The sequence below is a fragment of the Berghia stephanieae genome, unplaced genomic scaffold, assembly GCF_034508935.2.
Source record: "Berghia stephanieae isolate SIO BIC M18660-M18661 unplaced genomic scaffold, UCSD_Bste_1.3 scaffold1493, whole genome shotgun sequence".
Taxonomy (NCBI): domain Eukaryota; kingdom Metazoa; phylum Mollusca; class Gastropoda; order Nudibranchia; family Aeolidiidae; genus Berghia; species Berghia stephanieae.
Genome location: NW_027622505.1, coordinates 1 through 12,518, shown reverse-complemented (window position 1 = coordinate 12,518; position 12,518 = coordinate 1). Strand labels below are relative to the sequence as shown.

At 36.8% G+C, this 12,518-nt stretch overlaps 1 protein-coding gene across 1 annotated transcript; it reads left to right on the top strand.

The window, feature by feature from the left end:
- Positions 1–226: 226 nt before the first annotated feature.
- On the top strand, positions 227–12,374 carry LOC144961121 (uncharacterized; the record flags this gene model as incomplete). Its single annotated transcript, XM_078894429.1, has 7 exons — positions 227–279; positions 1,260–1,349; positions 2,246–2,335; positions 3,658–3,759; positions 4,573–5,588; positions 10,640–11,678; positions 12,107–12,374. Coding segments are annotated over 7 exons (2,634 nt in total), but the record flags the coding sequence as incomplete, so codon positions are not given.
- Between the last annotated feature and the right edge of the window lie 144 nt (positions 12,375–12,518).

Sequence of the window (12,518 nt, the reverse complement as noted above, 5' to 3'; positions counted from 1 at the left end):
CAAAACAGAATAAATATCCATAATAAAAATATTCTAGTGACATAAATTTATAAAGTAATATAGTAGATAAAATTTTAAAATAAGTAATTATATAAGTAAAAGTACATCGATGACATTACTATTGATACATTTTGTACAATGCATGATATATTATAAGACGTGTATGTATAGATATATAAAGTAGATTAAATACAAATTAATTTTATATATGTGTATTTTATTTCAGATTAAAGAAAACCTTATAATCTTTGACAAACTGTTTGCTGAATTTGAACTGAGGTAGGATTTTTATTTATGTTCAGTATAGCATGAGGTTTGTAAGGCTACCGGCAGGGTCTTGTATTCCGTTGTTCCTTTCTTTACGTTTATCTTCCCTGTCTTGTCATAAAGTCACAACCCTGTGCTTCGGAGATAGTGGTGACTGTGAGTATGGTGAGAACAAATGGACACGCCAAGGCTTTTATTTTGAGTTTATCAATTTATCTTTATTGTCTGTTTATCTATCCATGCCCTGGAAGAGAATACTTGTGTTTTGTCTTTATGAAGGATGGCAGAGATGTCAGTTGGTTGTGTGTGTCTGTAAATAATAGAAAAAAGAAGTGAGTAGAAAAGTGCCAGAAGACGATAGAGAATAAATATTTCACGGCGATGGGGGTTCGAGCCCGCAACCTTACTGGTGCGACAACTCAGCTTGACTGTGAGAGGGACACTATGCAGTCGATGCCATCCACCACTCGTGTTTAATTTCTGTGTTATTTGCAGAAGATATTTTTTCTTGTAATTTACCTCTTTGACTTAACATATATGTTATCATTTAATTAATGATTTTGTTGCTGGTTAAAGGTTTTTAGCCCAAGTTGTACCATGTTAATCTCTCTATCTATATCATATATATCTTTCTCTCTCTCTCTCTCTCTCTCTCTCTCTCTCTCTCTCTCTCTCTATATATATATATATATATATATATCTCTCTATCTCTCTCTCTCTCTCTCTCTCTCTCTCTCTCTCTCTCTCTCTCTTTCTCTCTCTCTCTTTCTCTCTCCCTCCTTCTCTCTCTCTCTCTCTCTCTCTCTCTCTATCTCTATCTCTCTCTCTTTCTATCTATCTCTCTCTCTCTCTCTCTCTCTCTCTATCTATTTTTTTATTTTACTGCATCAAATGTTCTTGGAACAGGTTTTCTTCCATATTATTTCATTTCTGTTATTGATTTCCTCATGAATTGGCATGTTTGTATAAATATTTGAATATTTTGTCCACAGTTACGTGAGTGCAATGGTATCTGTCAAGACTGCCCATGAGTATGACATGATTCAAGAGATAACGGTATTGTTTTCAGAAACAGTTCAGCGGTGAGTATTAACAGTTTCGCTTTCATCCATTCCATCGTGCGGCTATGTCGTTTAGTGGTATGGCATTTGCCTGAGGATCGGAAGGTCCTGGGTTCGAGCCCTGCTCTAAGTTGTGCATAGTTGAGTCCTTGGAAAAGGCTTTTTACTCTCACCATACTGAGATGTAAAATGAGTATCTGGCAGTTAACATTGTCTTTGTCAGAAAAAAAAAGTAATATCACCTAACAGGCATCATGTCCAGTTCTTCGTGTTACCTGTTGCTGTTGGTCAGGGACCCCTTGTAAAGCACTTTGAGGCTTTGGCTCTGAAGGTCTACTTCCATTCATTTTGCTATTTTGTTTTTTATTGATTTGAATATATGATGAATATAAAAAGAGTGCAAGAACAAGAATGGGGCCCAATAAATGATTTTAAGTTGAGTTCTTATGAAAAGCTCATTGAATATGGTAAAATCATCCTTCAAGCCATTGGGCCCATTGAGCCGGGGTTTATCCCGGTTTTCAAAGCGTGAAACGGACAATAGTAATTGCTTGCTATCCTTTGGATAGGATGCTAGTCTATCGCAAAGTACTTTCCACCAAATCTAACAGACTCAGCTGCGGGGTGGACATGAGGGTTCGAAAAAAATTTCGGCTGCACCGGGATCGATCACGGGTGTGAAGTGAGTGCTCTACCAACTGAGCTATCGTGACCCCCTTGTAAAATCATAAATATATATATAATTTTTAGAAATAAATAGAATATTCAAATTATCATGCTTACTTAGTGCAATCTACAGGGGGTATTTATTTAGTGCTCCTTTAATATTAAAGTGGAGCATATCTATTTTATGTTTGTTTGTTTTTTATATCCCTATAATTTTATATTTACTTATTGAATATTTTTACCAAACGCAGGGCTCTCAAGATAGGTCTGTTGACACAGGAAATGATAGACGAGTATGATCCTGCCCTGATGTTTACCATTCCACGACTCGCCATCATTAGGTAGGAATATTGTATTTCATTTTTGTCCATATCTGAACATTTTTCTTTTGGTTTCACTAACCAGATCTTTGTTTTCAATCCAATCCAAATTAATAAATACTCCTACATTAGAACAAAATTCAATTAATCGTGGTACGATGAAGTTGCAAAATATACAGTCAGGAAACTGCCAAAAGAAATCGTTTTGCCTCACATTAAGATCATACTAATGGGGCAATGAAAATGTTGCTGCTTGAAGCTCGAAGGAAAAAAGGAAGATTATTATTGAATTGTAAGCTTCAATTTATTAGATGAAGACGGATACTGCGGATGTTAACTACGCCATTCACACATATCTCATTCGTCCTTAGTGTATCATTCATCGTGTTGTGTTGAGAAAGGAAAAACCTGAAACGTCCACAGAATCTGTATTTGTCTAATAAATTGAAGTTTACAATTCAATATTTATCTTTATTTTTTACTATTGGAGCAGGAGTTTATCCAGTAAAAATCAGGACCACAGGATTATGATTTTTGACTGGAGAATAGGATTCAATAGTCTGATGTCACGTCCACCCAGCTGCCTGCAGCTTGTCTCTAAACAAAGAAAATCTGTACTTTTTATTCTTCATGCTGGTAGAACTTTTTCACATGTCATGTGATCAGAATGTGTAAAGTCAAAAAATGATCAGATTTAAGTTTTTCTCCTCTGGATAGACTTTTATGCTCATCAGAGAAGTATTTCATAAGGGCAGTGATGGAGGTAATCGCATCCGCCATTGTTCCGATAGTTTGAACCAGTTACTATGCGTCATTACGAGGGAAGTGACGTCACGACTGTTGAACCCTATTAAAACAAGGAAAAGACAAATATAGAGAGTATAATAAATGTAAGCTGTAATGTTTAGCAAATTCAATCTAGTTTACATTTTATAATAGTCCAAACATACTGTCATTTTAGAAAAATTGGCTCCTTTGCAATATTAAATAATTTTAATTGAACAGATCCAGTTACCTATCATTGCTGCACGGGAGGGGGGGGGGGGGGGGAAATGTCAGCAATTATCACCTGAGATCGCGATGGTCCCTTTTCTTGTGATGCAAGTGTCCTACTACTGAGCCATCATGACCGTTTGATCATATTAACTTTTAATTTCAATAATCACACTGAATGCCTGAAATGGGGCTCGACCCTTTGTCATGCAGGTTTCGGTACAATACCATATCCACTCCATATTTCCAAAGGCTAGGAGTAGAAATTTAAACAGAAAAATATTTTGTTTCTATTAGTATTTGTACATGTAAAAGACTATAATTCTTTAATATTTTTATTTTATTTTCAGTGGAGTTCTCATTTTCAAGGATGGACCTCTGAACCCTGACAATGATCCTTGGAATATTTCTGAAATGTTTAGGCCATTTCAAACTCTGCTGTTGAAAATAAGGTAATTTTACAAGTATGGACATTTTTTTCGGACAGAGGCGACGATGTAAACAGTCAGACTTTCATTTTACACCTGGGTACGGTGAGAGAATGTGAGTAAAGAGCATTTTCCAAGGACTCAACTATGCGAGGCTCGAACCCAGGAGCTTCCAATCCGAATGCGAGTGTCTTACCACAAGACCACATAGTCTTATCTTGGAGGGATAGAGAACACAGCGGCCAACTGTCTCGAAAAATCAGGATTGTCCTTTCTGGAGAAAAGTTAAAGAAAAAAAAAAAAATTTAATTGGATTGTTTATATGTGTGGAAATGACTCTTGCTTGTCCCAGGATTTTGAAATTTTTTTAAACTAGCAAATTAAAACAAGGAAAAGAATACCCGCTAAATCTAGGATTATATTGTATAATACAGAACTGACTACTTGAAATTTCAAAAATTTGTAGTTTCCAAGGGAATTCACTTTCAATGGTTTTAGAAATAAATTAGTTGCCTCAGATTTTAACCATTTTATAGGGGAAAGTGTTCTGTTTTTACAAATATAATCCTTTCTCTTTTGAAAAGTTGCTAATTTTCCTTATATTTACGAAATTCAGTATGTTATATACCCTGAGTATGTTTTCCAATCACCTGTTAAACGGGGGAAAATATTGGTAAATAATGTCATTCTACCAGAGTTCAGTACTCCAAAAGAGGTTGTCAATGTGTTTGCGTAAAAGTTCAGTAAATTTTTGCCTCTTGAATTAACAACCCTTCTTTTGTCATCTGTATCAATGATTTTTAATCCATCCTTTTACTCTTTTTTTTTTTACTACAGAGAACTGCTTGGCATTCTTACTACAGAGGAACTGAGTACTTTAGAAAGAGCCCTTTGCAGTCAGGACGAACCTTCATTCCTTCTCAGCCTCGAGGAAAAGAGGCAGCAAGCACGGGAGGAAAGACGCAGGCACAAAAAGGAGCGTAAAGGTAGCAATGGAAAAGTGAAAAATAGTGTAAAGAATTCCGATTGTGACAATGGAAGTATAGAAAGTGAACTTACAGCAAAGGAGATTGCAGAGAGGCTTGAGGCACTGGCCTTGAACTTTGAGGCCACTCATAATAATAACAATAATAATATTAATGGTGAGAATGGAGATAAAACAAATTATGCTTCCACAGATTCTGTGCCAAATTGTGATAGCCTTACCAGTGAGGATTTGCCCTCGGCTTCAATACCAAACGGTGTCTCAAATTCTAACCACCAAATCAGTGATTCCACAAATGAAAGACGGACATTAGTTCTCGATTTGGGACGCGTTGAGGATTTGTATCGCGAAGCCAATCTGGACAGTTCTGATATGATTACAGCCTCTTCATCAAGTGCCTATTCTAGGAATGATTTACTCGTTCAGGGTATACAAATGCCAGCTCAGTTTATGAGTAACAGTAGGAGGAGGCCTGAGGCAGATGATTCTCAAAGCCTATCGTCTTACACCAATCTTGACAGCGATCGTCAACACTTTCTTTTGCCCAATGAAAGTAGCGAGACTCAAGATGAAGTGTTAAACGATAGAGATAGGTTTTCTCTCAATAAGTGTGATAGTAAGGATTCGGGGCTTCAAAGTGAGGTGGTGAGTAATTCTGGAAGTATGTTCACTATTTCATCCAGCGATTCCAATCAGCAAATACTCAGCTCTGATTCAATCCATACCCCATCGGATCCGAATGGCACAGATTCGAGCGAAGATGTTGAGTCTCATGATGTGTCGTCAGAGAAAAACGACGACTCATCCTTGCCACTGGAGAATAGTTCTGACAGCTCGGCAACTATTGTTAATGTCTTGACAGCAAAGGGTAAGGATGATGATGGTTATAGTCAATATAGAATGATAGATGTGGTGGTCACTGTTGTAGCAAAATCTATATACTGTTTTTCAGTTCATATTTTTTTACTCTTCCTTGACATCCACAAAAATGGAAATATGTATTGTGTTAGTGTGTTATTAATAGAATTCAAAGCACACTTGATAATATGATGTATAAACTTTTTAATGTCTTGGTAGTGGGAACCTGTTTTCTCTGTCAAGACCACTCAACAGACCTGCATAGAATTGATTCAGACCTGCCAACCCTTCCGCTTTTGGCAGAATCATTCCTATTTTCACTCTTTCTTTTTGTACTATTCCCCTATTGTTTCTAAAATTCAGATTTTCAAAAAATGATGATAATGGTAAGAATGAAAAAAAGCAGAGAGAAAGAGAGAGGAGGGGGGGGGGGGGGGGGAGGGGGATGTTAAAAAGGTGAAATTCCTATTTTTTGTTTCAAATTCCTATTTTCAGGCGTTCTGATTCCACTTTTGGAATGTGAAGGGTTGGCAGGTCTGGCCCCAGTGCCCATATTGTAATGATTGGGTAGACAGAACAGACAAAGCTTTTAGTCTGGTACAAATCTGCATTGAGTTGAATATTATTCAGTGCCCATATTGTAATGATTGGGTAGACAGAACAGACAAAGCTTTTAGTCTGGTACAAATCTGCATTGAGTTGAATATTATTCAGTGCCCATATTGTAATGATTGGGTAGACAGAACAGACAAAGCTTTTAGTCTGGTACAAATCTGCATTGAGTTGAATATTATTCAGTGCCCATATTGTAATGATTGGGTAGACAGAACAGACAAAGCTTTTAGTCTGGTACAAATCTGCATTGAGTTGAATATTATTCAGTGCCCATATTGTAATGATTGGGTAGACAGAACAGACAAAGCTTTTAGTCTGGTACAAATCTGCATTGAGTTGAATATTATTCAGTGCCCATATTGTGATGATTGGCTAGACAGACAAAGCTTTTATTCTGGTACAAATCTGCATTGAGTTGAATATTATTCAGTGCCCATGACAGACAAAGCTTTTATTCTGGTACAAATCTGCATTGAGTTGAATATTATTCAGTGCCCATATTGTGATGATTGGGTAGAAAGTACAGACAAAGCTTTTAGTCTGGTACAAATCTGCATTGAGTTGAATATTATTCAGTGCCCATATTGTAATGATTGGGTAGACAGAACAGACAAAGCTTTTAGTCTGGTACAAATCTGCATTGAGTTGAATATTATTCAGTGCCCATGTTGTAATAATTGGGTAGACAGAACAGACAAAGCTTTTATTCGGGAACAAAGCTGAATTGAGTTGAATATTATTCAGTGCCCATATTGTAATGATTGGTTAGACAGACAAAGCTTTTATTCTGGTACAAATCTGCATTGAGTTGAATATTATTCAGTGCCCATATTGTAATGATTGGGTAGACAGACAAAGCTTTTATTCTGGTACAAATCTGCATTGAGTTGAATATTATTCAGTGCCCATATTGTAATGATTGGGTAGACAGAACAGACAAAGCTTTTATTCGGGTACAAATCTGCATTGAGTTGAATATTATTCAGTGCCCATATTGTAATGATTGGGTAGAAAGTACAGACAAAGCTTTTAGTCTGGTACAAATCTGCATTGAGTTGAATATTATTCAGTGCCCATATTGTGATGATTGGCTAGACAGACAAAGCTTTTATTCTGGTACAAATCTGCATTGAGTTGAATATTATTCAGTGCCCATATTGTAATGATTGGGTAGACAGAACAGACAAAGCTTTTATTCTGGTACAAATCTGCATTGAGTTGAATGTTATTCAGTGCCCATATTGTAATGATTGGCTAGACAGACAAAGCTTTTATTCTGGTACAAATCTGCATTGAGTTGAATGTTATTCAGTGCCCATATTGTAATGATTGGCTAGACAGACAAAGCTTTAAGTCTGGTACAAATCTGCATTGAGTTGAATATTATTCAGTGCCCGTATTCTAATGATTGGGTAGACAGAACAGACAAAGCTTTTAGTCTGGTACAAATCTGCATTGAGTTGAATATTATTCAGTGCCCATATTGTAATGATTGGGTAGACAGAACAGACAAAGCTTTTATTCTGGTACAAATCTGCATTGAGTTGAATATTATTCAGTGCCCATATTGTGATGATTGGTTAGACAGACAAAGCTTTTATTCTGGTACAAATCTGCATTGAGTTGAATATTATTCAGTGCCCATATTGTGATGATTGGTTAGACAGACAAATCTTTTATTCTGGTACAAATCTGCATTGAGTTGAATATTATTCAGTGCCCATATTGTAATGATTGGGTAGACAGAACAGACAAAGCTTTTATTCTGGTAAAATCTGCATTGAGTTGAATATTATTCAGTGCCCATATTGTAATGATTGGGTAGACAGAACAGACAAAGCTTTTAGTCTGGTACAAATCTGCATTGAGTTGAATATTATTCAGTGCCCATATTGTAATGATTGGGTAGACAGAACTGACAAAGCTTTTAGTCTGGTACAAATCTGCATTGAGTTGAATATTATTCAGTGCCCATATTGTAATGATTGGGTAGACAGAACAGACAAAGCTTTTATTCTGGTACAAATCTGCATTGAGTTGAATATTATTCAGTGCCCATATTGTGATGATTGGTTAGACAGACAAAGCTTTTATTCTGGTACAAATCTGCATTGAGTTGAATATTATTCAGTGCCCATATTGTGATGATTGGTTAGACAGACAAAGCTTTTATTCTTGTACAAATCTGCATTGAGTTGAATATTATTCAGTGCCCATATTGTAATGATTGGGTAGACAGAACAGACAAAGCTTTTATTCGGGAACAAATCTGCATTGAGTTGAATATTATTCAGTGCCCATATTGTAATGATTGGGTAGACAGAACAGACAAAGCTTTTATTCTGGTACAAATCTGCATTGAGTTGAATATTATTCAGTGCCCATATTGTGATGATTGGTTAGACAGACAAAGCTTTTATTCTGGTACAAATCTGCATTGAGTTGAATATTATTCAGTGCCCATATTGTGATGATTGGTTAGACAGACAAAGCTTTTATTCTGGTACAAATCTGCATTGAGTTGAATATTATTCAGTGCCCATATTGTAATGATTGGGTAGGCAGAACAGACAAAGCTTTTATTCTGGTACAAATCTGCATTGAGTTGAATATATTCAGTGCCCATATTGTAATGATTGGGTAGACAGAACAGACAAAGCTTTTAGTCTGGTACAAATCTGCATTGAGTTGAATATTATCCAGTGCCCATATTGTAATGATTGGGTAGACAGAACAGACAAAGCTTTTAGTCTGGTACAAATCTGCATTGAGTTGAATATTATTCAGTGCCCATATTGTAATGATTGGGTAATTAAGAGTTAGGTCTGAAAACTGAATATATACAAGGATTTTCTCCAAAGGAATTTTGGCGGTTATTGGTACCGAATCTTAGATTCACTCCGGATCTATGCACCTCATGGAATGAGTTTACCTAATATTAGTTGTCTCTCCGCTTCGTCTGGCACTGTTTCATACAAACCTTTACAAATGAATATGTCATTGGGTGGGGTTCCTGACCTCCCATAGTGGGCAGGGAGGCACTTACTGTGTCTTCTATCCCCCTGTTATCTGTTTTCCAAATTGCTTTCTGTCGTTGTCTTGGGATGAGATTACTTGGTTTTGTCCTGACCCTGGCCGGAGTCCTTGGCTGGAAGGGAAACATTTGAGTGTATAGTTATAGTTTTGGGAGATGATATTTTTTTCCTTGTAAATCATCTCTCTGTTTTGTATTTTTAGCATATGATTTGTAAACATTTGAGTGTATTCCTCTAAGTGGGATCTTGTGCTGGTGTCTGGCTGAGACTTTTAGATGATCTCAAACTAAGTACTTTGATGGTGTGCTCTTGGGAATCTACATCTGTTTCCTATTTGAACCAATTCTCCTTTAGCTTACCTTTTCTTAGGTGCTTTAATTGTAATTCTAGAACTGTTAATTATCTCATTTTCTTCCTTTTTACGTTTACTGGTGCTGATATGACGTAAATGTGTTGCAAGCGCTGTAAAATCCATGAGAACAAACAGGAAAACGGGATGATAAATTCTTTTGAGAATAGTTTCTAAAAATGATTGCATGTCATATTATGAGTTATTGGGTGAAGTCTCTTTGTCTTCTCATGGTGGGCAGGAGGTGACTTGCTGTGTCTTCTATTCCCCTATTTATAATATATCTGTTTTCTGAGTTGTTTTCTGTCTTTGTTTTGGAATGGGATCCTTTGGGTTTTATCCTGACCCTTGCCAGAGTCCTTAGCTGAGAGGGACACATAAAATATGTAGTATTAGTTATGGGAGATGACTTTTTTTTCCCCCTTGTAAATCATCTCTGTATTGTGTTTTTTGTTTTGAATATATTATTGGTTTGTCAACATTTAAATAATTTATTCCTCCTAGTGTGTTCCTGTGCAGGTGTCTGGGTGAGACTTTTAGGTGATCTCATACGAAGTACACTGATAGTATGCTCTTGGAATCTACACCTGTTCCCTATTTGAACATTCCCCTTTGTCTTACTTTTACCTGTGTGCTTTGAATTGTAAATCTAGAATTTTTTGACTATTCCATTTTATTCATTTTTATTAGCTCTGAAATGGTCTAAATATGGTGCAAGCGCCATAAAACCCTAAAAAAAAAAAAAAAAAAACATGCTTGTGCCATGTTTTTAGGGGGAAAAATGTGGTTTATTTTATCATAATATATTCTTTATACATTTCACCAGATAGCTTGGAATCTACATCTGATCACTATTTGTTCCCAGTTCCTCTTTGTCTTACTTTCTCTTGGGTGCTTTAATTGTATTTTCTAGAACTTTTTACTACCCCATTTTCTTCCTTTTTACTGGCTCTGATATAACATAAATGTGTTGCAAGTGCCATAAAACCCTTAAAAACAAACAAACAATCACTGGATAAAATGTTGATTTTATCATAATATATTCTTTATACAATTCACCAGATAATCACCGGAAATCTGAAAGCTCGGGTGAGGATGCTGTCAATCAAAATCACACTCCCGTATGTTCTGATACATCCCAAGATCTTGATGAGGCAGCTCATTCATTATTACCCAAACACAACTGTGAAGAGATTGAAACTGAACCAGTCTCCATATCACAGAATGAATCTGAAACGGTGACATTGGAATCTGAAAATACCGACAGCACATCAGAAACTCAAAGCGATGGTCGTGTATTGGAAGATTCTGAAAGTTGTAGTGTGCCTGCAGATGGTGGAGCATCTTCTCATCCAGTGATCTCCAAAACAGAATTGTCAAATAGTGTAGTTGACTCTGTGATAAGTGTAAATCATTCCCTCAATGACCCCTGTGATAAATCAAAAAGTGTTGCTCAAAGTGCCACATTACCCAAACATGAATGTGTAAATAGTGACGTAGATAAAGTGTCTGGTGAACCTATACTTAACAACGTTGCAAAGGATGAAGCAAGCACAAGTGGTGAAAATGGTGTTAGTAGTGTAGAATATCCCGGTAGTCCTCAATCCATGAACTGTGAAGATGATGGTGTAAAGGAGGAAATAACTACAGACTCTAATACGAGTAGACCAGATGCCTTATGTAATCAAGAACCAAATTCCCAGCAAAATTCAACATCCAGCCTTTTATCATCAAACTCAACACATGATGCCTCTTCAGATCTAAATGTCTCCTCATGTGTTCCTACGAGAAACCAAAATTCCACTGAATTAGAGGAGCCAAGTTCGTCTCAGCTGAATAAAGAAACGCAACATTCCTCGAAGACAAATAATCATGCTGAGAACTCGACAAACAGTTCTAGTACAGCCGCCACTGTAAACGGTATCAAGAACGGCCATCGTAAGGGTGCTTCTAATGGGAAAAGCAAGCTCAGTTCTAAAAAGAGAAGTAAAGCTGGTGAGAGAAGAGCACATCGCCAAGAGTCGGGGGCGTACAGGCCAACCCTTTGTCCTCACCATGCCAAAATACTCCTGGAAGCACACCAAACTTTGGATGCTGAACAGTAAGTTTTTGTAAAACCAAATTTACATGTTATGTTGTTGTTTTTTTTTTTCTCAAATGGTTTTTATATTTTGGCTTAAATCTGTATATACAGTGCACCTCAGTAACAACGAAGTGGATGGGACTGGTGGTCAATATTCGTTATAATTGAGGTTTCATTGAATCTGTTAACGGCCAGGTACTCATTTTACACCTCCTGAGTATGGTCAGAGAATGTGAGTAAAGGGTCTTTTCCAAGGACTCAAGTATGTGCCGAGTGAGGCTTGAACCCAGGACCTTCTGATCCGAAAGCAAGTGTCATACCACAAGACTACATAGCCGCACAAATCAATCGTCATCCACCGAAAACATACACTCCTTTAAATAGAACATTTTATAAAACATATAACTTCCTAATTTAAAACTTTTTGACTTTTTTTTCACTTTCAGTTACAACAGCAGTGACACAAGCTCCTATACGTCTGAGTGTGGAGATCAGGAGGAGATTGCCTTGGCCATTGAAGCAGCTGAAAGTGCCACCAGGAACCATGTCAGGGCCAGGTTTAGGAGCAGCGGTGACATGATTCATCGACTTTTTGTTTGTATATCAGGTAGGTTACCACAGTGTAAGATAATTGTTTCTGTGATCTGCTACTCTTTCGCAAAGAACTCTTTTTTTTTTTTTTTTTTTTAACCCAAAAAAACTAAAGCATTTATATAGATATCCACTAAACGTGCTCAAAGCAAAGGGACCCCTAGCCATAAGCAACACTTAACACGTTGGACAAGACATGCCACCTCTTAGGCAGTATTACATTTTTTCTCGACAGAGACAAAGCTGTTGATGCCCAGGTATTCATTT